The following is a 27468-nucleotide window of genomic DNA, read 5'->3' as shown; positions in this document are numbered from 1 at the left end:
CGTATTGTACAGCGAATAAAAGCCTTTCAGTATTTTACCAAACCTCAGTCTTTTGGAGTAATTGAAGGTGCTTCAGATGCTCAGCTGAGAGATCAGCCAGTATCTTGTTAAATGGCAGAACAACCTCGAAGGCCCTGTATGGCCTAATCCTGGCCCTATTTCGTTTGTTCACTAGAATCACTAATTATATTTCTTTTAACCAATGCAGGTTTTTGCTAACACAGACAAGGATGTTGTACGCCGTGAGACTACATTATATTCCCTATTATTCTTAGCAATAGGAGGTATCTCCTTTGTCACATTCTTTCTTCAGGTAAGTGCTGAAGAATTGTGAATAAATGACATACCGAATGGGTTGTATCACAAGGCTGAATAGTTTAATTAACATCACAAAGTGCAGGAGCAAATATTTGCCTGATATGTGTACATAGTTTACACGTTACAACTCTCCCCACCATCAGGGACATCTTCAAGAGGCAGCATCATTAAGCACCCTCACCATGCAGGACGTGCCCTCGTATTACCACCTTCGCAGAGAGGTACAGGAGTCGGAAGACCCACACTCCATGATTTAGGAGCAACTTCTTCCCCTCCACCATCAGATTTCTGAGTGAACCAAAAACCCATGAACACTACCTTGTCATTCCTTTATATTTGTACTATTCACATATATTTTTGTACTTTTGGATTTTCACATCTTTGCGCTGTACTAATGCTGCAAAACGACAAATGTCAGTGATAATAATTCTGATTCTATTGCCTAAAACATTGAAAGATTGTGAGGTGTAATTTGCTGTTCTTGCAGATTGTGCTCTCACAATGGGACTGATAATCTCAAGCAACAGGAGAAGTGATTATCCTATTTTGAAATGTTCTGATCCCCTTGTGTCCAAATTATTTTGCCTTCCATTCCCACCCCCCAACATTACCTTGCTCACCACCACCACCACCTTGCTCCTCCCCAATAATTTCAGATAGGAAGTATCTTTGTACATGGTCATTGGTGATTTAAGGCATATATAGGGGCCCAGTTAGTATTAAGGGTTAGAATTGTCCAGAGTTTATGCAGTACTCCAAGACTCAATGGACTCATAGGGATAATTCAGCTCTTTAACAATACTTTTATGTTGAAATGCTCCTTTGGAACCCACTAAAGCAAAGTAGGCTGCTCTTGTTCTGATCCTTCCAAGATCCTCTACTGAAATCACTTGCATTAGACAATAGGCAATATACAAAAGGTGCAGGAGTAGGCTATTCAGCCCTTCGAGCCAGTACCACCATTCACTGTGATCATGGCTGATCATCCACAATCAGTACCCTTTTCCTGCCTTCTCCCCATACACCTTCACTCTGCTATCTTTAAGAGCTCTATCTCTTTTTTGAAAGAATCCAGAGAATTGGCCTCCACTGCCTTCTGAGGCAGAGCATTCCACAGAACCACAACCCTCTGTGTGAAAAAGTTCTTCCTTAACTCCGTTCTAAATTGTCTACCCCTTATTCTTAAACTGTGGCTTCTGGTTCTGGACTCCGCCCAACATCGGGGACATGTTTCCTGCCTCTAGCGTGTCCAATCCCTTAATAATCTTATATGTTTCAATCAGATCCCCTCTAATCCTTCTAAATTCCAGTGTCTAAAACCCCAGTCGCTCCAATCTTTCAACATATGACAGTCCCGCCATCCTGGGAATTAACCTCATGAACCTACGCTGCACTCCCTCAATAGCTAGAATGTCCTTCCTCAAATACGGAGACCAAAACTGTACACAATACTCCAGATGTGGTCTCACCAGCTTTATATCAATCAAAATCACACTGACCCTCTCAGTGGGCGAATGGGCATTTCCCTAAGCCCAGGGGTATGGATGAGATAAGGGGGAAGTGCAGTGAAGTCCTGTGAAGTTGAATGCGAAGATCTTGAGCAAATTGGACCTATGGTACCTTTAGACTGTACTGCCTCAAAACAACAAAATCTCATGCCAGATAAGACAGTGATAACAAATCTGATTCTGGTTCTAATCTGGAACCAGTTAGGGATCACAATAATTCAGTAATAAAGGAGCTCGAGGAATAGAGCTAACAACTGGTATGGGAGAGATCTGTCATTTGAGAAGAAATAACCTGGAATAAATGTAATAGAAAGTGAGAGTGTCCTTTCTATAGAGACATGGCAGGAGGTGAGGAGAATAAAATGAATGTTATCATATCATCCAAATGTTTTTTTCTCTCTATTTTTAAATAGATTTTTTAAGCAGGAAATTTTAAGAAACAGAGAAACATAGAAACATAGAAAATAGGTGCGGGAGTAGGCCATTCGGCCCTTCGAGCCTGCACCACCATTCAGTATGATCATGGCTGATCATCCAACTCAGAACCCTGTACCTGCCTTCCCTCCATACCCCCGATCCCTTTAGCCACAAGGGCCATATCTAACTCCCTCTTAAATCTAGCCAATGAACTGGCCTCAACTGTTTCCTGTGGCAGAGAATTCCACAGATTCACCACTCTCTGTGTGAAGAGGTTTTTCCTAATCTCGATACCAAAAGGCTTCCCCTTTATCCTCAGACTGTGACCCCTCGATCTGGACTTCCCCAACATCGGGAACAATCTTCCTATATCTAGCCTGTCCAAACCCTTTAGGATTTTATACGTTTCAATAAGATCCCCCATCAATCTTCTAAATTCCAATGAGTATAAGCCTAGTCGATCCAGTCTTTCATCATATGAAAGTCCTGCCATCCCAGGAATCAATCTGGTGAACCTTCTTTGTACTCCCTCTATGGCAAGGATGTCTTTCCTTAGATTAGGGGGACCAAAGCTGTACACAATACTCCAGGTGTGGTCTCACCAAGGCCTTGTACAACTGCAGTAGTACCTCCCTGCTCCTGTACTCGAATTCTCTTGCTATGAATACCAGCATACCATTCGCCTTTTTCACCACCTGCTGTACCTGCATGCCCACTTTCAATGACTGGTGTATAATGACACCCAGGTCTCGTTGCACCTCCCCTTTTCCTAATCGGCCACCATTCAGATAATCTGTTTTCCTGTTTTTGCTACCAAAGTGGATAACCTCACATTTGTCTACATTAAATTGCATCTGCCATGAATTTGCCCACTCACCCAACCTATCCAAGTCATCCTGCATCCTCTTAGCATCCTCCTCACAGCTAACACTGCCACCCAGCTTCGTGTCATCTGCAAACTTGGAGATGCTGCATTTAATTCCCTCATCCAAGTCATTAATATATATTGTAAACAACTGGGGTCCCAGCACTGAGCCTTGCGGTACCCCACTAGTCACTGCCTGCCATTCTGAAAAGGTCCCGTTTATCCCCACTCTTTGCTTCCTGTCTGCCAACCAATTCTCTGTCCACATCAATACCTTACCCCCGCAATACCGTGTGCTTTACGTTTGCACACTAGTCTCCTGTGAGGGACCTTGTCAAAGGCCTTTTGAAAATCCAAATATACCACATCCACTGGTTCTCCCCTATCCACTCTACTAGTTACATCCTCAAAAAATTCTATGTGATTCATCAGACATGATTTTCCTTTCACAAATCCATGCTGACTTTGTCCGATTTCACCGCTTTCCAAATGTGCTGTTATCACATCTTTGATAACTGACTCTAGCAGTTTCCCCACCACCGATGTTAGGCTAACTGGTCTATAATTCCCCGGTTTCTCTCTCCCTCCTTTTTTAAAAAGTGGGGTTACATTAGCCACCCTCCAATCCTCAGGAACTAGTCCAGAATCTAAAGAGTTTTGAAAAGTTATCACTAATGCATCCACTATTTCTTGGGCTACTTCCTTAAGTTCTCTGGGATGCAGACCATCTTGCCCTGGGGATTTATCTGCCTTTAATCCCTTCAATTTACCTAACACCACTTCCCTACTAACATGTATTTCCCTCAGTTCCTCCATCTCACTGGACCCTCCGTCCCCTACTATTTCCGGAAGATTATTTATGTCCTCCTTAGTGAAGACAGAACCAAAGTAGTTATTCAATTGGTCTGCCATGTCCTTGCTCCCCATAATCAATTCACCTGGTTCTGTCTGTAGGGGACCTACATTTGTCTTAACCAATCTTTTTCTTTTCGCATATCTATAAAAGCTTTTACAGTCAGTTTTTATGTTCCCTGCCAGTTTTCTCTCATAATCTTTTTTCCCTTTCCTAATTAAGCCCTTTGTCCTCCTCTGCTGGACTCTGAATTTCCCCCAGTCCTCAGGTGAGCCGCTTTTTCTGGCTAATTTGTATGCTGCTTCTTTGGAATTGATACTATCCCTAATTTCCCTTGTCAGCCACGGGTGCACAACCTTCCTTGATTTATTCTTTTGCCAAACTGGGATGAACAATTGTTGTAGTTGATCCATGCGATCTTCAAATGAATGCCATTGCATATCCACCGTCAACCCTTTAAGTGTCATTTGCCAGTCTATCTTAGCTAATTCACGTCTCATACCTTCAAAGTTACCCTTCTTTAAGTTCAGAACCCTTGTTTCTGAATTAACTATGTCACTCTCCATCTTAATGAAGAATTCCACCATATTATGGTCACTCTTACCCAAGGGGCCTCTCACGACAAGATTGCTAGTTAACCCTTCCTCATTGCTCAAAACCCAGTCTCGAATAGCTTGATCTCTAGTTGGTTCCTCGACATGTTGGTTCAAAAAACCATCCCGCATACATTCCAAGAAATCCTCTTCCTCAGCACCCTTACCAATTTGGTTCACCCAATCTATATGTAGATTGAAGTCACCCATTATAACTGCTGTTCCTTTATTGCACACATTTCTAATTTCCTGTTTAATACCATCCCCAACCTCACTACTACTGTTAGGTGGCCTGTACACAACTCCCACCAGCGTTTTCTGCCCCTTAGTGTTATGCAGCTCTACCCATATCGATTCCACATCCTCCCGGCTAATGTCCTTCCTTTCTGTTGCGTTAATCTCCTCTCTAACCAGCAATGCTACCCCACCTCCTTTTCTTTCATGTCTATCCCTCCTGAATATTGAATATCCCTGAATGTTGAGCTCCCATACTTGGTCACCCTGGAGCCATATCTTTGTGATCCCAACTATATCATATTCATTAATAACAATCTGCACTTTTAATTCATCCGCCTTGTTACGAATACTCCTTGCATTGACACACAAAGCCTTCAGGCTCACTTTTACAACACTCTTAGCCCTTATAAAATTATACTGAAAAGTGTCCTTTTTCGATTTTAGCCCTGGATTTGCTGGCCTGCCACTTTTACATTTCACCTTACTACATTTTGCTTTTACCCTCATTTTACACCCCTCTGTCTCTCTGCACTGGTTCCCATCCCCCTGTTGTGAACTAACCTCCTCTCTTCTAGTCTCTTTAATTTGTTTCCCACCCCCCAACCATTCTAGTTTAAAGGCACCTCAGTAGTCCTCGCAAATCTCCCCGCCAGAATATTAGTCTCCCTAGGATTCAAGTGTAACCCGTCCTTTTTGTACAGGTCACACCTGCACCAAAAGAGGTCCCAATGTTCCAAAAACTTGAATCCCTGCCCCCTGCTCCAATCCCTCAGCCATGCATTTATCCTCCACCTCATTGCATTCCTACTCTCACTGTCGCGTGGCACAGGCAGTAATCCCGAGATTACTATCTTTGCAGTCCTTTTTCTCAACTCCCTATATTCTCCTTTCAGGACCTCTTCCCTTTTCCTACCTATGTCATTGGTACCTATATGTACCACGACCTCTGGCTCCTCACCCTCCCACTTCAGGATATCTTGGACACGATCAGAAATATCCCGGACCCTGGCACCAGGGAGGCAAACTACCATCCGGGTCTCTGGACTGCGTCCACAGAATCGCCTATCTGACCCCCTTACTATCGAGTCCCCTATTACTACTGCCCTCCTCTTCCTTGCCCTACCCTTCTGAGCTACAGGGCCGGACTCTGTGCCGGAGGCACGGCCACTGTCGCTTCCCCCAGGTAAGCTGTCCCCCCCCCAACAGTACTCAAACAGGAGTACCTATTGTCAAGGGGCACAGCCTCCGGGGTACTCTCTATTACCTGACTCTTCCCCTTCCCCCTCCTAACTGTGACCCGCTTGTCTGCCTCCCGTGGCCCCGGTGTGACCACCTGCCTGTAACTCCTCTCTATCGACTCCTCACTCTCCCTGACCAGATGAAGGTCATCGAGCTGCAGCTCCAGTTCCCTAACACGGTCCCTTAGGAGCTGCATCTCAGCGCACCTGCTATGACCTGGTAAGAGTTCTGGTATGACCCAGAAAATCCCACAGGATTTCTGGAAGACGAGTGAATGGATTCTGAGGCTTCCCTGTGAAGAATTCCTCGTGGACTGACTCCATGATGGCATTGCTGAAGTAAATAGAAAAGAAAGCTGAAGTATCTCATGTGAACATCAGTGGCATACACACTTCCATGATCCAGAATCCTCTGCTTCCTGAAGATTTGGTTCCTTCAGAAGATTTTGTGTGTTTTTTCCATTTTAAATGGAAATGGGACATACAGCAAATGGCTTGAGGTGTAGGGAAGTGGACAGACAGAACTGGGGAAATGGAGTTAATTTTTCATGCTATTGATCTTTTATCACAGCGGTCCCCAACCACCGGGCCGCGGACTGGTGCTGGGCCTCAAAGCATGTGCTACCGGGCCGCGAGGAAACAATATGATTTGGCGATATGAGTCAGCTGCACCTTTCCTCATTCCCTGTCATGCCCTCTGTTGAGCTTGAAAGCACGCGAGGTCATTACCCGCGTGTCATCCATGTCAGCGCGGGAAGGAGAACAACTCCTTGAGCTTGCAAATGACGGCGGGCTGAAAAGTCTGTTTGACATAACATCTCTGCTGGCATTCTGGATCAAAGTCAGGGCTCAATATCCTGAGATAGCCACGAAAGCACTGAAAATGTTGCTTCCATTTCCAACATATCTCTGCAATGAAAGCAACGAAAACTAAATTGCGGAATAGACTGGACATAAGGAACCCCCTTTGAATATTGCTGTATCCCATCACCCCTCGATGGCACCGTCTTGTTGCAGGGAACAAGTATTCAGCCCAGGGCTCCCACTGATTCAGCGATATTGGTGTGTTGCAATGATTTTATATGCTCGTACGGGGAAAATATGTGCTGTGTGTTTAATATCCAAACGTTACTTAAAATGTTATGATGCTGTTGACTTATAAGTGACTTATACAACCATATAACAATTACAGCACAGAAACAGGCCATCTCTGCCCTTCTAGTCCGTGCCGAACGCTACTCTCACGTAGTCCCACTGACCTGCACTCAGCCCATAACCCCCCATTCCTTTCCTGTCCATATACCTATCCAATTTTTCTTAAAATGATAATATCGAACCTGCTTCTGACACTTCTACTGGAAGTTCGTTCAACACTTACTTCAAGCTCCCCGTCCTCCCCTGATAGTTGACTTATCACTACATACATGCGAGGAAAATATGTGCTGTGTGTTTAATATTAAATTTGTTGGATAAACCCTTTTAGAAATGAAGTTGAGTGTATTAGCTACTTATCACCTATATTCCAGTCGTGATTAACACGCCCCCCCCGCGCCCTGAACAGAATCGCCAAAAACGATTTGTTGAAAAAAAAATCGGCACGTACACGCACGCGCACTGGTGCCCGTGCAAGGCTTCATGGTCATTGTAGTCTTTCTCGGGGTGTAAACAATGTATTTGATTGCTACACTTGGCCGTTGGCAACCCTACCCCCCTCCCCACCCGGGTCGGCCGATCCGCAAGAATATTGTCAATAATAAACCGATCTGCATTGCAAAAAAGTTTGGGGACCCCTGTTCTATCAGAACTGGCTTGAGCTTCAAATGAATTTTGATGACAATGGTCATGCTTTTAATGTCCTCTCATTACATGTTTTGACAGGGTTTCTGTTTTGGCCAATCTGGTGAGAAACTAACACTAAGAATTCGATCCATGGCCTTCAAGGCAATGATACGACAGGTAACAACCATGTATTACCAAGCTTGTTAGGCTTTTGTTAATTTACAATATGCAATTAAATACTTCACACATTTTAAGCTGCATCTTACCCTATAAATCTAGAAAAATAAAGCTAGCCTATGCCTCATCTTTGGATTCAGACATTGATAGTCAGGTAGTGATGAAGATTGATGTAATGTTTCTGAAAATGGTCTGCAGTAGTATTGACAATGAAACTATCAACATTGTGTGCCATTACTCAATGAAATTGAAAAAAACACTAAGGGTTTATGCTGTTGCAAAGTTCAATGCAGACTTCTTATCAAATTCTAGCTATCACCCCCTAACATTCAATCCCTACCATTAGTGAATCTTTCACGATCAATACCCTGGGGAGTTACCATTGACCAGAAACTGAAGTGGAAAAAGCCATATACAAAAATGGCTACAAGAGAAGGTTAGAATCTAGAATTCCAACAGTAAGTAACTCACCTGCTCACTGCACAAATCATGTCCACCATCTGAAAAGCTTAGGTCAAGAGTGTGATGAAGACTCTCTACTTGGATGCGTGTAGCTTCAACAGCATTCAAGAGGCTTGACAACAAACAGGAAATAGCAGCCCATCTACAACCACTCACTCACTGGGTAGCAGCAGTCTGCACCCTCTGCAGGCTACACTGCACCAATTCCTCAAGACTCCTTTGACAGAATTTTCAAACCTGTGACCTCTCTTGGCAAGAAGGACAAGGGAACAGGAAAACCACGACCTGGAAGTTGCTCTGCAAGCTGTGCACCATCATGACTTCAAAATACATTGCTGATGTAGCACTGTTGCTGGGTCAAAATCCTGGAGCTTTCTCCCAAATAGTAATGTTGGGTGCTAAGTATCTCAAGAACAGCAGTGGGATCAACGTGGCAAAGGGCTTTTAGGGATGGGCAATTAAATGCTGGCTGAATCTATGAAGCCCATGTCCCTTCTATCAATTTTTAAAAAAAAAGGTTCTCATTTGTGAGCCGGCCCTTCTTCACGGCAACCTTTTAAAATCACTTGAAATCACGTGAATTTAAGTAACTTCTAAACTCTGGTGAATGTAAATTCTTTAATAACTAGCCCCATTGTAAAATACCCTGAATACACTGACATTCTTTTTGAAGTGAGCACTAAAGTCTGGTTTAAGATTCTTTTGAATAATCTGAACTACCGTAGGGACACAAGAAACTACAAATGGTACCTGGGGCAAAAATTAGATTGCTGGAAGAATGAAATGGGGAAAGCAGCATCTATGGAGGCAAAGGGATGGTCAAGGTTTCGGATGAGACCCTGCATCAGGACTGTTAAGAGAAGACTGCCTGTATGTAGAAGTGAGAGAAAAGGATTTGAATCTGTATTGATGGGATGGCAAATAAATGAATAAATTCTATAGAAGTAATTTATGAGGAAAGAGTAAGTTAGCATTGATTATTTGGACTTGCTATTTACTAAAGCAATATTATGCATTGAACCTTGCAGACGGCCTTTAGAATTTATTAGAATTCAAAATTCATTTAGTATTTAAAAAGCTCTTCACTCATTTAGAATTTTGATATTTGTGTAAGACAGTCCCAACACCAAAATAGGACTCGTGTATTAGAATCTGATTATTTTTTCTATCCTTAAGTACTTTTATAAAACTAATTAATTCACATGTATTTTTCTTAGGATATTAGCTGGTTTGATGATCCTAAAAACAGCACTGGAGCATTAACAACCAGACTTGCTAATGATGCAGCTCAAGTTAGGGGAGTAAGTATCACTTGGTTTTGGCCAACTCTACCCATGGTAAAAACTTTAAAGTGCGATGAAACCGAAATGGAAATAGTAAAGGTAGTCTAAAAAGAGCTATTCAGATCCTCTTGGCTTTTGAAAAGCAATCCATTTAGTCACCCGTCGCACATCTCTGCTATTTTCACATGTCAGCATTGTTTTGGATAAAAGAAAAATTGCTAATTTATTTCTCTCATGAAATGTTATATTTCAGTAATGGAGCAAAAGTTTCTGCATAATCTGATAATTAGAGAATAATTTGTAGAAACAATGTACTATAAATCAGATAGTACTTCCGTCAGCATTTAAAGTGTAAGCTTTCAGGTAATTAATAATAACTAAATGCTGATTGAAAATTTTGTAATTGAATCAGTTTGATTTATTAATTATTTGTTGTTAATAAGCTCTTAAATTTGAACCTGGGCTTGTTTATGGCCTAGTTAAATTGGTGGATTTTTTTTAAACAATGAAAGGAACCGATAAACTTACAGAATAGCAACATTCCTGATCTAATGCTACGTGGTTGAGAGTTTTAGTGGAGTTTCATGAATGTCAAACTACTCAGAATTTGCTTTAGCTTAACCAAAGTTGCTAGTCAAATCTCCAATAAACCAATAAAGCTAGTATCCAGAATGCAATGAGGCACTTGTTAGCAGATAGATACACTAAATTTTCTATTAAGAGATGATATTAAATAACAATGTGCTGTTTTAATGTCTTTACTGTAGGCTACTGGTAGCAGGCTTTCTACACTTTCTCAGAATATAGCAAATCTTGGATGTGGAATTATCCTTTCCTTCGTCTACGGCTGGCAGCTGGCCCTATTGATCTTGGCTATTGTGCCAATCTTGGCAGTGGCAGGGCTGGTACAGATGAAAACACTCACTGGGCATGCTAACAAGGATCGGGTGGAACTGGAGAATGCTGGAAAGGTGGGTGATTTTTGAGAGGGATGGGCAAGGAGTTAGAGGTGTGACATTTTGATTTTTAAATTAGGTAATCATTACTTCCAGGCTTTTTGGAGCAGGTATAGATTTGATAGTATGGGAACAAGCAGGGTGATGATGCACAAAGCAAATACAGTAACATCAACCTGAGAAAAGGCCTTCATCCAAAGACTGTTGTTCTCTCCACAAGTGCAGCCTGGCCTGCTGAGTGCTTTGAGCATTTTTTTTAATATGGTAAACTTCATCACTTACAGCAACCATGCTGGAGCTAGTTTGATTTGCCTTTTCTATTTAATTAATGTTTGACCAGGCAATGTACATAGCTTGCTGGCATTTGATGGCTGTTGAGGAGAAGGAGCTGCAGACGACATGGTGACTTCGGCGACTGAGGTCATCACCTGTGAGATCAGGAAGGCTGTGAGAGGAATCAGTAATTGCAGGTGGTGATCAGGTGGTAAAGATTGTGGACAGATGATCAGTGGTTGGATCCTTGGCGTTCATTATAGCTTGTTACATCTGCAAGCAGTACTCCTGCTCTACCTGGCCCACAAGGAGTTCAATAAAAGCACTTTCCTGATGCACTCCATCATTCTCACCTTTTTCCCGTCTGGAAAAAATTAGGCAAAATGAAGCCGCACAGCCATTCTAAAAGATTTCATTGACCAACTTAAAGTTGAGAATGATTGGTCACCACTTCTTGTCTTGACTTGGTTACATATAAAAATGGTCGCCACTCCTTTCTCAGTTTCAAGTTGATCATAGAAATCTTTTAGGAGGGCTGTGTAGCTTCATTCTACATTTGTGTTTGAAATGATTGAAGTTGCTTCAGCTGATTGCCAGCCATTTTGCAGGGAGGTCAGGTTTGTGAGTGTGTCTGACAGCTCTCCTCTGTGTGGCTCCTTATGGTATCGTTCCCCTGGTCATAGGTAAGTGCTAAACTAATTCACTGGAATTATTTTTCCCAGTATTAGGCAAATAACTAATGATTATCTGTTGAAGTACTCGGGGCAGTACAAAGAGAGCTCATATGGAATAACTTCTCCTTTAGGTATCATACGTAAGTTTAGAAAGAAGGGGTTTTGATTCCAAGTACTGACTCATTATGTATGTAATGAAAACCAGTGCTTCTAGCACTGTCCTGCCTGGACCTCAACCTACATCATTGTGAATAGCCACTCTTCATCCTGGCTCTGGCCCTTCAGTTAGATTGCCATCCATTCTTCTAACTGGTCCCTTATTGCACATGCCTCGGTCTTTAATTTAGTACCAGATGTAAGGCATTTTGTAAAAACATACCATTTTACTATCTGCTCTCCTGCTCACTAATTCAAACAATTAACTGAGGTCTGTCAAAAACTACATTAATTATTTTTTTTTATTTTTTAGCTTCTGGGGGTTTTGTTAACTTCTCCTTCAGCAGAATCCCTTCAGTTTCCCACTGTTGCTCTTCAGTTAGTAGATGTGGCATTGCTAATCAGAGATAGTCTCACAGATACAGAAAGAGGACAGAGGAAGAACTCTGTACTGAGTCAGTGTGGGTGGATGGGAGTAAACACTCTAGGAGTATTCTATAGACGCTCCAATAGAAACAGACGCTAAGGAGCAGATCGGTGGGGATGGGGGGGCGGGGGGCAGAATTTGGAAAGGTTTAAAATTAACAGGGTTGTTAGCATAGGTGATATCAATTTCCCTAATATTGGTTGGCACCTCCTTAATGCAAAATATTTAGAAGAGGTGGCCTGACACAAGACATAGACAGGGTAGCTAGAGGAGAGGTTATAGTGGATCTGGTGCTTGGCAATGAGCCAGGTCAGGTAAGCATTTTGGAGACAGTGATCACAACTCCCTAACCTTTACCCTATGGTATGGAAAAGTTAGTTGGAAAAAGGCAAATTATGATGCCATTAGGCAGGAACTTGAGTGTATAAGTTGGGAATGGATGCACTCAAGGAAATGCACAACAGAAATGTAGACATTGTTTATGGAGTACACGCGTGGAGTTCTGAATAGGCTGTCCCACTGAGGCAGGGAAAGGATGGTAGGGTGAATGAACCATGGTTGACAAGAGATGTAGAACATTTAGTCAAGAGGATGTAAAAAGCTTGCTTGAGGTTTAGGAAGCAAGGATGAGACAGGGCACTAGAGAGTTACAAGACAGCCAGAAAGGAGCTGAAGAATGGACTTAAGATAGGTAGAAGGGGACACAAGGCCTTGGAGAGTAGGACTAAGGAAAACCACACGACTTTCTACGCCTATGTAACAACAGGAGTATGACATGAGAGAGGGTTGGACTGATCAGAGATAGATGATGATACATGTAACTGAAGTTAGTGGAAGTAGGGGATGTACTTAATGAATACTTCAGTATTCACCAGTGAGAGGGACCTGATGTTGGTGATTACGGTGTAAAACAGGTTGATATGCTGGAATATGTCAATGTTAAGACAGAGAGAGGATGGGCTGGAACTTTGGGAAGACATTAGGATAGATAAATTCCTGGGACCAGGCAGAATATACCACCGGTTACTAAAGGAAATGAGGGAAGAGGTTGATGCTCCTTTGGCAATGAACTTCATTCCTTCACTGTCCACTGGAATAGTATAAGGTGATTGGAAGTTGGGAAATGTTTCTCCTTTGTTCAAGAAAGGGAGTAGGGCTAACCCTGGGGATTATAAAACAGTGAGTCTTACTTCAGTGGTGGGCAAAATATTGGAGAAGATTCTTAGAGATAGACTTTGAGACAGGCCGTGATCTCCCTGCTGCCTCCTGGTTGGACCTTGATTTGATCAAATTCCCCCAGATCACAGATCTTGCCGAATCCATCCCCTGTCCTAATGGCTCTGAATGACTCTGCACTGGTGACACCATTACTGCCAACATCGGTTCCAATGACCCCAAGGAGATCTAGAACCCAGATTCCACCACCACCTATTCCAGTTCTTACAACCCCAGATACCTTCAGACTGCAAATTGCGCAGCCTTTAGCTCCAGCTCATGCCTGGGCCTTGACCGGCAGCACTTCTGGCCTGAGACTTTACTCACTGCCATTGGGCCCCCAGGCTCCACTCCAACCCCACCCCCCCCACCACTCCAATTCTATGTCTTTCAGACCCTACCACCACCTGTTGGGTCCTTACAGCCTCCATCTTCCTCCCACCTCCAGGCACCGTCAACTTGCCGATACCTTGGAAGCAGCCGACCACAGCCGACACTGAGTCCATCCGTCCGAAAACTCCGAGCTTCCAAGCAGCCTCTCCGATACAGCCTCCCGAGCGCCATCCTCTGCCAAGCGCCTTCGAACTCTCCCCAGCTGCTGAAACAAGCAAAGCCGAGGATTTCGGGGCCTTCTGCTCCGGAGATTCCGGTTACCACACAGTAGCAGCGGCAGCGAAGCGGGCATTTCAGAAGTTCTCCAGACGTTCCTCCGTACTCTCACGTCTGTCTCCATCAAATCAAAATTGTGCATGGTCCCTACTTGACAGATAACAGATATCTGAAGGCAAGATATTTGAAGGCAGGATTCTTAGCAGTGTGGAGGAATAAAGTTCAAAATAAAAGGAGTCTTTTCTGGTTGGCTGCCAGTGACTAGTGGTGTTCCTCAGGGGTCAGTATTGTGACTGCTACTTTTCACATTGTTTGTCAGTGATTTAGATAATGGAATTGATGGCTTTGTGGAAAAGTTTGCAGATGATATAAAGATAGGTGGAGTGGTAGGTAGTGCTGAGGAAGCAATGCAATTGCAGCAGCAGGACTTAGACAAATTGGAAGAATAAGCAAAAAAGTGGTAGATGGAATACAGTACAGTGTTGGGAAATGTATAATAATGCATTTTGGTAAAAGGAACAATAGCATTGACTATATTCTAAATGGGGAGAAGGTTCAAACATCAGAGGTGCAGTGGTACTTAGGAGTCTTTGTGCAAGCCTCCCAGAAGGTTAATTTGCAGGTTGGGTCTGTGGTCAAGAAGGCAAATGCAATGTTGGCATTTATTTCAAGGGAATAGGAGATAATGCTGAGCCTTTATGAGACACTAGTAAGGCCACATTTGGAGTACTAACAACAGTTTTGAGTCCCATATCTCAGAAAGGATGTGTTGTCATTGGCGAGAGTCCAGAGGAAGTTCACATGGATGATTTCGGAAATCAGGGGGTTAGCATATGAGGGCCATTTGGCAGCTTTGGGCCTGCACTCACTGGAATCTAGAAGAATGCGTGGAGATCTCACTGAAACCTACTGAATGTTGAAAGAACCTGAAAGGGTGGATGTGAAGTGGATGTTTCCTGTGGTGGGGGTGTCCAGAACTAGAGGGCACAGCTTCAAAACTGAGGGGGTGACCTTTTAGAACAGAGGCAAGGAGGAACTTTTTTAGCCAGAGAGCAGTAAATCTGTTGTAAACTCTGCCACAGACCTGCGGTGGAGGCTGTCCGTGTGTATATTTAAGACGGAAGTTGACCATTTCCTGATCAGTCAGGGGATCAAAGGATGTGGCGAGAAGACAGGTGTATGGGGTTGAGTGGGATCTGGGATCAGCCATGATGGAATGGCAGAGCAGACTCGGTGGACTGAATGGCCTAATTCTACTCCTATGTCTTATGGTCTTATTATTATATATATGTCACCATATACTGCCCTGAGATTCATTTCCTTGCAGGCCAAAAATGAGGGATCTTAGGGTACATCTGTAGCTTGCTCAAAGTTGTTGTGCAAGTTAATGGAGTTTTTAAGAAGCCATATGGTGCATTGGCCTCCATTAGTCTTGGAATTTGAGCCGTGACGCAATGTTGCAACTCTATAAAACCCTTGTTAGACCAAGCTTGGAATGTTGTTTTCAGTTCTGGTTGCCCCATCATGGAAATGGTGTGAAAACTTTAAAGACAGTGTAAAGAAGATTTATCAGGATGCTGCTTGGATTATAGAGCATATCTTGTATAAATCAATGTTGAGAACATAAAATGAAGAGTCCTTGAAAACGAGTCCATAGGTTGTGGAACATTTCAATGATGGGACAATAAAGCTGAGTGAAGTTATGCCCTTTGGTTCAAGAGCCAGATGGTTGAGGGGTAATAACTGTTCCTGAACCTGGTGGTGTGAGTCCTGAGGCATACGCACCACCTTCCTGATGGCAGCAGTGAGAAAAGCATGGTCTGAATGGCGGGGGTCCCTGATGACGGATACTGCTTTCCTACGACAATACTTCATGTACGTTTGTAGATGCTCAATCATGGGGGAGGGCTTTACCTATGATGGATTGGGCCATATCCACTTATTTTTGTAGGATGTTTTCATTCAAGAGCATTAGTGTTTCCATGCAGGCTGTGCAACAGCCAGTCAATATACTCTCCACTATACATCTATAGAAGCTTATCAAAGTTTTAGATATCATGCCCAATCTTCACAAACATCTAGGGAAGTAGAGGCACTGTCGTGCTTTCTTCATAATTTTATTTATGTACTGGACCCAGGACAGATCCTCTGAAATAATAACACTGAGGAATTTAAAGATGCTGACCCTGTTCAACCCTGATCCTATGAGGACAAGCTCCAACACCTCTGGTTTCCTCCTCCTGAACTCAATAATCATCTCCTTGGTCTTTCTGACATTGCATAAGATATTGTTGTTTTGGCACAACAAGGTCAGATTTTTAATCTCCTTCCTATATGCTGATTTGTCACCACCTTTGATTCTGCCTATGACAGTGGTTTCATCAGCAAACTTGAATATAGCAATGGAGTTGTGTATAGCCTCACAGTCATAAGTGTAAAGCGAATAGAGCAGAGGGATAAGCACACAGCCTTGCGGTGCATCTGTGCTGATGGAGATTGTGAAGGAAATGTTGTAGCCAATCCAAAATGACTGGGGTCTGCATGTGAGGAAATCGAGGATCCAATTGCACAAGGACGTATTGACGCCAAGTCTTGAAGCTTATTGATTAGGGGATGATGGTATTGAATGCTGAGCTGTAGTCAATAAAGGGCATCCTGATGTATGTACCTTTGCTGTACAGATGTTCCAGGGTTGAGTGAAGAGCCAGTGATCCGGCAGCTGCTGTGGATCTGTTGTACCAGTTGGCAAACTGGAGCTTCTCAGGGAGGACTTGATATGTTTCATCAGCAGCCTCTCAAAACACTTCATCACCGTGGATGTAAGTGCTACTGGATGGCAGTCATTGAGGCAGATCACCATGTTCTTCTTGGGGACCGGTGTAATTGAGTCTTGCGTGAGGCAGCTGGGTACCTCAGACTGCCAAAGCGAGAGGTTAAAGATCTCAGTGAACACTCCAGCCAGCTGATCAGCGCAGCGCTTTAATACTTGGTCAGATACCCCATCTGGACCGGATGCTTTTCATGAGCTCACCCTCCTGAAGGCTGCTTTCATGGATACCGAAATCACAGGATCATCAGGAGCCGTGGGACTTTGTGATGGCTCATCCGTGTTTAGATGGTGAAAGCGAGCACAGAAGGCATGGAGCTCACCTGGAATTGAAGTCCCGTCATTGCCTATGTTGCTTGATTTAACCTTATAAGAGGTGATAGTATTCAAGCCCTGCCACAACTGTTGAGCATCCTTCGTTGATTCAAGTTTAGTCTGGAATTGCCACTTCACCTGTACCTAGATCTCTTGCAACTTTTTTGGCCAACAGACTTGAGCCTTGGTCTCACTACAGCATATAGTTTCTTTTTGCTGAAAAATGACATGATTATTGTTAAAAAGGCGTCAAATAACCCATTGCAAAATCCTTTAAAACTCTTGCTTTTTATTACCCCACCCAAATACTATATAGTTAACCTAAAATTCTCAAGTGATTCAGTGTTGAGATTAGGATTTGTAAACACCTATTAACAATCTGCTGTTATTGGATTGCAGACACTTTCCTTTATCTCTCTTTGTTTAACCAATGTTTTCTTTATCTTAAACAGCTCACTAGTGAGGTAGTTGAAAACATTCGAACAGTTGTATCTCTAACAAGAGAGAAGTTGTTTGAACGAATGTACGAAAGTACCTTGGCTGCTCCATACAGGTAAGGAGAGGCATTTTTTCTCGGTTGATGGTATAAAAGGGCATCATTAACAGAAGAATAAAGTGGAAAGTTAAAAGATATTTCAACCAGAATGTTCTTGGCCATTAAAACCTTTACTTGGCAATTCATCCATGAATATAGCATTATTTAAAGTAGCACTGGATAATGATTTGGGAAAAGGGATATATAGAAGGGAAGTCTGGATGGGATAGTGCTGATCTGGTAAGTCACAGATGGGCCAAATGGTGTGCAGACTGATGGGCTGGGGTGAGTTTTGGAGCAGCTTAGAAAAGCCTTAACAGCGATTTAGAGCAAGATGGTGCCGGAGCAGAGTGACTGGTTAAAAGCAGATCTCCTCATTTCTTCTATTGCTATTGTTCTATTAGCTTTAAGGTGGCCATGGGAAAGGATAGGACAGGTCCAGAGGTTAGCATCGTAAAATGGAACAAGGCTAATTTTGAAGGGGTTAGATAGGATCTAGTAGAGGTCAATTGAGTAATCCTGCCCTAAGGGAAAGGAAGAAATAACGTGGTAGGATTTTAAGAGTATGATACAGTATCAAGTGTCCAGGATCAGCATGTTCCTGTTGGGGTGAAAGGTAAACCTAGCAAGTTTAGGGAGCCTTGGCAGAAATGTATTTCACCTCCTCTCCCTTAATATCAACATGCTGCAGAACATCAACCTCACTCATATTGTCCTCACCGTCATCAAGTTCCCTCTCATCAGTGAATACCGAAGGGAATTATTCATTGAGGGCCTCGCTCACTTCCACAGTCTCCAGGCACATCTTCCCACCTATCAGGCTCATGAAGCAGCCTGGATAATTTCACTCACCTACAGATGGACTCACTTTCAAGGACTCCACAACATGTGCTCTCAATATTATTATTTATTTACATAGTTTATCTTCTTTTGCACATTATTTGTTTGTCAGCCTTTGTGTGTAGTTTTTCATTGATTCAATTGCATTTCTCTGTTCTACTGTGAAGGCCTGCAAGAAAATGAAATTTGAGGTATTATATGATATGTACATAGATAATAAATTTAATTTGACCTTTAAACTTTGAATAGTGAAATGGGCTCAAAGGTCCTGATACCTACTCACGATCCTAATTCTTATATTCTCATGACTTGTGTGTGTTCTTGAGGGAACTGTTGGCCTCTGTTTGGGGAGGTTAGAGAGTGGAGGTAGTTGGTCAGCTGATTTACAACAACTATGCACTTAACTGATTATCAGTCGGGGGAACAATAGGAGCAGAGTGCGAAACCGCTGCTCACTCTGTGCCTGCTTAATAACTTAAAAACTTCTCTATATTTTCCTCTGCATAATATTTTCCCTTTTATTTTTCTCAAAGGAATGCCAAAGAGAAGTCTTTTATTTATGGGCTCACCTTTGCGCTTTCACAAGCAATTTTATTCTTTGCTTATGCAGCCAGTTTTCGATTTGGAGCCTGGCTAGTGACACATAACTATATGAATTTCCGGGATGTTTTTCTGTGAGTATAAATTCCTGCGGCAATCAGTCTGCTTCAGCAAGACCTTTGGAATGTGTTATTTTTGATGTACCTGCTCCAAATACTGTTGAAAAAGAAGGGCCATCCACTTACAACAGCAATGAAATGAAATCTTCTCCTTCTATCAAGAATCTTTGGCTCTCTCTTTGTAAGGAGTGGGTGGTTAGAACAGAGTCTGAAAGCACTTTTAAGGAAGAAGTAGATAAACCTTTGATAAGGAAGGTTTGCAAGGTGGATGGGGATGGATTGAAATGCAGAGTTAAAGTTGCAATGTTATCAACATCATCTTATTAGACAGTGGAGCAAATTCAGTGTGCTGAGTGGCCTGCAATCTGCTAATATATATGTTTGTGTATAAATGCAGCCAGAGAGGCTCTGGACCCTACACGCCAATGGGCAATAGACAATACAGCTGCCTCTATATTTCTTTCAGCCACATTGAACTTATTTTGATCTTATTTCTTGAAGCTGAATATGTAAAATTGTTTATAAAACCTTGGGCTTTAGTTGAAGTATCATGTTACAATATACTGGACTTGATGTTGAATTTTTCAGACCTAGGTGACCTGCTCTTGCTTCCTCTCAGTATCGGATCGGGTCTTTTCTGCCTGTCATGATTTTGCCTCAATTTTTTTTCTGTTGGTAGCTTGGTGATTATATCCTGCAGCTTTACTATAAGGAAAACATAACAACAAAGAAATATAATCTGATTCTAAATGTCCCATCTTCCCATTTGGTCTCATTCTATCAGAGTCGGTCAATAAAGTGGCAGCAGCTCAGTGTATAGAAGCGTGCAGACGTGGTCAAGAGGTTCAGTTGTTGTTCAGAGCAAACATCAGAATGGGAAAGAAATGTGATCTAAGTGACTTTGGTAGTGGAATGATTGTTGGTGCCAGTTGGTGTGATCTGAGTGTCCTGGGTAAATGCAAGCAGTCTTTCTCCATTGAGGTTGGGTGAGACTACAACTAAAGGTCATGGGTTAACGGTGAATGGTGAAATGTTTAAGGAGAACATGAGGGGAAACTTGTTTACTCAGAGGTTGAGGTGAGTGTGGAACGAGCTGCCAGTACAAATGGTGGATACAATTTCAATATCAACGTTTGAGAAGTTTTGATACCTGGATGGGAGGGGTAGGAGAGCAATGGTTCAGATTATGTGAGCAACACACACAAAAGTTGCTGGTGAACGCAGCAGGCCAGGCAGCATCTCTAGGAAGAGGTGCAGTCGACGTTTCAGGCCCTCTTCCTAGAGATGCTGCCTGGCCTGCTGTGTTCACCAGCAACTTTTACGTGTGTTGCTTGAATTTCCAGCATCTGCAGAATTCCTGTTGTTTTCAGATTATGTGAAGTAGTTTTCTATGACTCTATAGCAGGGGTCCCAGAACTAACCTCTGCAGAACACCACTGGTCACCAACCTCCATGCAAAATAAACTTCACCTACTTAATGCCCTTTGCCTTCTGTGGGAAGCTCCCCAGAATCCCATGTCCCCTGACTTTCTGAATATTGTCGAATGCCCATTAAAATACAAATACACCACATCAACTGCCCTAACTTTATCAATTTGTTTTGTTGCTATCGCGAAGAATCTAATCAGGCTCGTAAGGCACAATCTGCCTCTCATAAAGGAATACAGACTACCCCTAATCAAACTCTGCTTCTCCAAATGCTCATAAATCCTGTCTCTAAGAATCCTCTCCAATAGTTTGCAACCACTGAGACTCACTGGTATATAATTCCCTGGATTATCCATAGTATATTTCTTGAACAAAGGAATGATATTTGCCACCCTTCATCTGGTACTACTCTTGTGGCCACTGTGAATGCAAAGGTTATTGCCAAAGGCATAGCAATCCCTTTACTCACTTTCTATTGTAACCTGGGCTGTATCCTTCTAAGCCCAGGGATTTATCTATTCTAAACATAAGAGATTCTCAAGACTGTAATGATGAAGGGTCTCGGCCTGAAACATCGACTGTTTATTCATTTCCATTTTTGCTGCCAGGCCTGCTGAGTTAAACAAGCACTTATCTACTCTGATGTTTTTTTCAAAATTAAGCTTCTTCTGCAACTTGCTTTCTTTACATCGTCTTGCCTCAAGTTGTCAAGGTAACAAGAATCTTAAATCCTGCAGTTGGAGACCAGAAGAGGAAAAAATAGTGAAGGAATACTGTGAAACTGAAATAGATCCAGCAAATAAACAACTAGTTACCTGAAAATGTAGAATTCAATATTGAGTTCCGAAGGCTGCAGTATGCCCTGTGGAATATGACTTGTTGTTTCTCAACCTCATTCTGGTATTGTTGGAACAGTATAGTATGCTAGAAACACAGGGTTGGATTTGGGCAGTTTGTTTCATTACCTACTTTGTTTCTCTTCTCTCTTAAATTGATGGAATTTGAAACAACTTTTAATTTGACAATTTTGCTCTGCACCTTGATAAAGATACCTCATCAGTTCTCTTCACTCCTGTCCATCTCTGCAACTGACAATGCACTTAGTTTCCAATTTTTCCAAGTTAAATGTGCTCAGCCTGAAGCTTTGACTCTCTTCCCTTGCATTCTTTCTTTTCCTCCTTCTGTATAAGTTTCATTAACCTGAAATGTTTATTTCTCTCTCCATGGATGCTGAGAGTTCTTGCATTTTCTGGTTTTATTAATGTTTTCCATGTATTTTTCTTATTATACTTAAGTAACGTGCATTAACTGCTTGAGCTGACATTATTTTTGAAGTGCATAGGGTCTTGATAAATTTCTGTTTGGATTACTATCTCTCGAGCATGAAACTTATCTGTAGGAATAATATTGCATGTTCTTTGATTTATGTTATTGCAGTGTATTCTCAGCAATTGTATTTGGGGCAATGGCTTTGGGACAGACCAGCTCATTTGCACCTGATTATGCCAAGGCTAAGTTGTCAGCAGCCCGAATCATCAAGCTAATTAACCAAGATCCTTCAATAGACAGCTTTGGTGAGGCTGGTGATGCTCCAGTAAGTACTTTACCATCCTTTAAAATAGTACATTAAAAAAGTACTTGTGAAATGTTATAATCTCAAATTGCTTGGAAGCAGCTGGCAACTAAATATTTGGCACAAAATTGTGAAATAAGCTTTTATTGATTGTGGATAATATTGTCAGAAGTACGTCTGTATTTCTCATGTTTGCGTGGACAATAAGATAAAGATTCTTATCTTATCCTAACCCAATACTTATTCTGATGATGGCACATGTGAATAGCAATCTACCTAAGAATAGGAAGGAGCAGGTGAATAATGCCAGGTATTTGGTACAAAAAAGTAATTTAGTAATACCAGCATAAGAGCTCACAAGTCACAATGGCAAAAGACTATGAGTAAATGGGAGCCTGATTCATGAAGATCGTTGACATAGTTCTGTTCACTGTTGTTGATTTATAGTCCCGGGATTCCCAACCAGGGGTCATAGAGTCCTAGAGAAGAACAGTACAGAAACAGGACCTTTGGCCCATCTATTCCATGCCAAAACTATTTAAACTGCCTGCTCCCATTGACCCTGTACTAGGACCATAGCCCTCCATATCCCTACTGCCTATCCAAATGTCTCTTAAACATTGAAATCGAGCTTGCATGCATCACTTGTGCTGGCAGCTCATTCCACACTCTCACGACTCTGAGTTTCCCCTAATGTTCCTCGTAAACTTCTCACCTTTCACCTTTAATCCATGACCAACCTCAGTGGAAAAGGCCTGCTAGTATTTACCCTATCTATACCCCTAATAATTCAGTATACTCCTATCAAATTTCCTCTCAAACTTTTATATTCTGAAGGATACAGTCCTAGCCTAAGGTCCTCCAGACCCAGCAACATCCTTGTCAATTTTCTCTGCAATGGACCCGTTCCTTAATGGTATTGGTCCATGGCATAAAAAAGATGTTGGGGACCCCTGAATTACACTGAAAGTTTGCCTTGTCTTTGAGGGGCACATGGGAAGGTTATTCTTGCATTATAATATAACACATGACCCAAGTTACGAAAAACCTTTGACTGCCAATTCATCTGGGATCCATGTAATTGATATTACACTGCTGCTTCACTCTTCTTCTCAACGATGGAATGTGGGAGTTGTTGGCAAGCCTGGCATTTATTTCTCATCCCTATTGTCTGTGAGGAGGAGGGAGATAGTGTCATGTTAACAATTGAACAGCTTGCTAGGCCATTTGAGAGTCAACTACATTGCTGCAGGTGTGTGTTAATTTACAGCCTGTATTGTGTATGGGTGGCAGATTCCCTTCCGGAGTGAGTCAGGTGCTTTACTTATTATAGTATCAGTTGTGGTAAATTATCTTTTCAATTCCATGTCAGGTAATTAACTGCATTGTAATTCCCCACAGCCATGGTCAATCTGACTTGCTGCACAGTCTGTTTGCCTATCCGTTATATCAAAGTATCTCTATCCAACAATAAATAAGATAATAATTTAAACTGCCCTCGGGTAAGGATCCTTACACTACAGATCAACTGTATCATTGACAACATCTGCAAATATTTTCACAGCTAACACAGTCTTTTATTAAAGATATTTATCACATAATACAAGCAAAAAAGATTTTGAAGAATACTTGCTTACTTGTGCCTTAGTTCCCTAGGGAGCAAATGTCATCGATGGCCTCCCCTCCATTACCCTCTGAAGTCGATAGTATGGTTGGAACTCATCAACACTTTTGCAATCCACTGTGCAGGGGATTGGTCTATGCAGCCCTACCAGAGCCCTGGTGGCCGGCCTTACCCATTGACATCTCTCACGACGGGGACGGAGGGTTGGACATTTTGATAGAATGCTAATCTCTAAATGTGCATTTGGTATAGTGGCAAGTGGCCGAACAGTTTGGTGCTGCCGCTGCAGAGCTCCGGTATCCTGGGTTCAGTCCTGACCTTCAGTGCTGTCAGTGTGGAGTTTGCATGTTCTCCCTGTCACTCCATAGAGTTCATTCCACGTCCTGAGATGAAATGAGGGAAGGATCAGTGAGATAGGTCTTTCCTCTTTGGAGCAAAGGAGGATGAGAGGTGACTTGATAGGGGTGTGTCAGATTATGAGAGGCATAGACTGAGTGGACAGCCAGCGCCTTTTTGCCAGGGTGGCAATGGCCAATACCAGAGGACATCCTGTTAAAATGAATGGAGGAAAGCTTAGGGGAGATGTCAGGATAGATTTTTTCCCCCAAAAGCATGGTAAATGCTGGAACGCATTGCTGGGGGTGGTGGTAGAGGATGATGGATTAGAGACACGACGCCCTTCAATAGGCCCATGGATAAAAGAAAATTGAAGGGTTATGGGTAGGAGGCAAGGGGTTAGACTGATCGCAGAGTAGGTTAAAAAGTCAGCCCAATGTAGTGGGTCAAATGACCCACATTGTGTTGTACTGTTTTATGTTCTATCCTGAAGGTGTGCAGGTTGGCAGGTTTATTGACAAATGTAAATCACCACTCAGAATATTGGGGGGAACTAGCTCAGCTCATGAGAAAGAGAACAGGTTGCAGAGAAATAAGTGGACAATGGAATTAATAGGAATGATCTGGGAGTTGGCATAAAGTCGTATCGCTTTTGCATCATAAGAAAACAGGAGAAAATAGGAAAATTGTGCCATGTACCTTGGTTTCTGACTGCAGGTGGATGCCCATTTGATTTCTTTGCAAAGATATTTAAGGACATGTTAAGTGATACTAAATGTCATTGTTCTAATTCTTTTTAAAGACTACATTTGAGGGAAAGGTCAAGTTTGAAGATGTTGCTTTTAACTACTCTACTCGCCCCGATGTGCCTGTGTTAAAAGATTTAACAGTCGAAGTTGAAAAAGGACAAACCTTGGCTCTGGTGGGGAGCAGCGGCTGTGGGAAAAGCACTACTGTTCAGCTGCTGGAGAGGTACTACGACCCACAACGTGGAAAAGTGGTAGGTAACTCACTCCCTTTCAACAGCATCTGAAATCTGATGGGTTGTGTTACTCAAATAATCACTTACTGTCTATATCACCAGGAAGCATTTTTTTCTGGATTTTCATTACAATGGTGGTACATTCTTGGGGGATGACAGTACATTTACAAGTGGTTTTGCTGAACTAGTTAACTATAATGTACAGATGCAACATTTCACTTATACAGAAAAATGGCATCGGATTTTCCTTTCATTCACTTCAGCCACCTAATCTTTCTTCAACTGAATTATGTGGATGTGTTCAATTTTGCCTCTGAATTACCATCCCAACCTACCACCACCAGTATACCCTCAGTGACCATGTTATTTGGTACCTGCTGTAACTCATTCACTTCAAGGTTTGACGTGTTGTGCATTCAGAGATGCTCTTTTGAATTCAAATGTTGTAACTCATGGTTATTTGAGTTAATGTCACTTTCCTGTTAGCTTGAACCAGTCTAACCATTCTCCTCTGACCTCTCACTAACAAGCCATTTTTACCCATAGAACTGCCACTCACTGGGTTTTTTTTGTTGTTGTTTGTTTTTTACACCATTCTCTGTAAACTCTAGAGACAATTGTTTATGAAAATCCCAGGAGATCAGCAGTTTCTGAACTACTCAAACCACCCTGTCTGGCACCAACAACTATTCCAAATAGATAGAAATAGTCATATTTATTCCCCTAATCTGATGTTTGGTCAGAACAACGACTGAACCTCTTGGCCATGTCTGCATGTTTTCAATGCTACGTGATTGGCTGATTAGATATTTGCAACAAAGAGCAGGTGTACAACTGTACATAGTAAAGTGGCCACTGAGCATATGTGGCAGTAGGAGCTACAGGGGTAGCACTTCTGGGTAAGGATCTTGTATGTCACCACGTATGGGATGCCCGATAAGGGGTAGCATCTCTGAGTAAGGGTCTTGTCATGTCCGTTCTGGGGCAGCTCACACTGACCTGTGGTCCCCATCAGACAATCAGCTCTCACCTGTAGCTCCAAGTAGCTGTTTGCATGCGACAGCAGCTTCATCCTTGTGCATTGCTTCTTCAGGTGGGCTAACCCAAGTGAGGGTAGCCGGCAGGACTCCTGCCCTGGGGAAATAGAGACATGCCTCTCCTAGCATGTGAAATCAGCTCTGGCACACTGGGCAGATGAGATCTACAGTGAGATCCAATGGCCAGGAAGGCAGTTCTGCAACACTTTGTGGAGAGCAAAGGGTGTGAGGAGGCACAGAAGTAGACATGGTTATCCACTGCAACCAGTTTGTGACGAATAGTCGTATCACTGGACCTGGACTTCCGAGGTCGAGAGAGTGTAACTACCCTAGTGCAATGGCTTTTCCACTTTCAAAACTTCCCAGCACAGCTTTCACTGTCATCGTTGGATACAATGGACACCCAGCATGCTGCCATATTCTTCTAATTGACTGTAAATGAGCAAAATTGGAACAGATAATGGACTGCCTTTCTTACAATGCTTTTGAAGATTGCATCCTCCAAATCTTCATTTTCATTGTAACATTCAAAATGATTGTTAATATCTTCAAATTCTTTGTAGTTCCTAACTTATTGAAGTAGTGAAATTATTTCATTTTCATTCCTGGTCATTTCAGTTATCTCCAGGCATGAATGCTTGAAACTGCAGTGAGCAAAACAGTTCTGCATTAATCTTACTGATCATTTCTCAGCAACTATCAGTGACAAAATAACTGCTTCTTGAAAACAAACACATGCAAATTGTTCGCTCCAAGCACATTAGTGTCTAACAGCCACACAAGATGATGTGACTGATACTGGTTAGAAACTGTTTGGCAACAATCTCCTGTCCCAATTAAACGGCATAGTGTGCCAAATAAACAAAGAAAATCCTGGATTAGTTTTTGTTCTATGAGCTAACCCAAAGAAACAGCTGCCCCGATTAACCGATGGACCAATTAGCTGGAATCCACTGTATTTATTTCCTACATATTAAGATAATGCAAAACTGTAGAGCAGAAAGGAAATGTCATGGACATTTGAAATAAAATTAAAAATATTGGAAATAATCTATAAATCAGTCTACATCCAATGAGAAGAAAATAAAGTTAATGTTCCAGGTTGATGAAAAGAATTAAGGCTTTTGATGAAAGCACAATTTATGGTGGTGAAATTCTGTTTCTGTTCCCATTAAAATTCTGTTTGTTTTGTCACAGGACTCACATGAGACAATTATTAATTGGATTTTGTTGCTCTCATGTATATGTGATGAACATTATAATAATTATTTT

At 42.2% G+C, this 27468-nt stretch overlaps 1 protein-coding gene across 2 annotated transcripts in view; it reads left to right on the top strand.

The window, feature by feature from the left end:
* Positions 1 to 27468, top strand: part of abcb4 (ATP-binding cassette, sub-family B (MDR/TAP), member 4) — a 122706-nt gene that overhangs the window by 90571 nt on the left and 4667 nt on the right. For both annotated transcript variants that reach the window (XM_063044134.1, XM_063044133.1), the window contains exons 18-25: positions 209 to 313; positions 7908 to 7985; positions 9665 to 9748; positions 10498 to 10701; positions 17635 to 17735; positions 19091 to 19231; positions 22082 to 22238; positions 24980 to 25177. In XM_063044134.1, the coding sequence (XP_062900204.1) occupies positions 209 to 313; positions 7908 to 7985; positions 9665 to 9748; positions 10498 to 10701; positions 17635 to 17735; positions 19091 to 19231; positions 22082 to 22238; positions 24980 to 25177 (1068 nt within the window). The remainder of the gene's footprint in view (positions 1 to 208; positions 314 to 7907; positions 7986 to 9664; positions 9749 to 10497; positions 10702 to 17634; positions 17736 to 19090; positions 19232 to 22081; positions 22239 to 24979; positions 25178 to 27468) is intronic.

Source organism: Mobula hypostoma, chromosome 3, assembly GCF_963921235.1.
Source record: "Mobula hypostoma chromosome 3, sMobHyp1.1, whole genome shotgun sequence".
NCBI lineage: Eukaryota > Metazoa > Chordata > Chondrichthyes > Myliobatiformes > Myliobatidae > Mobula > Mobula hypostoma.
Note: the sequence above shows the minus strand (reverse complement) of the source record. Positions and strands in the feature narration are given on the sequence as shown.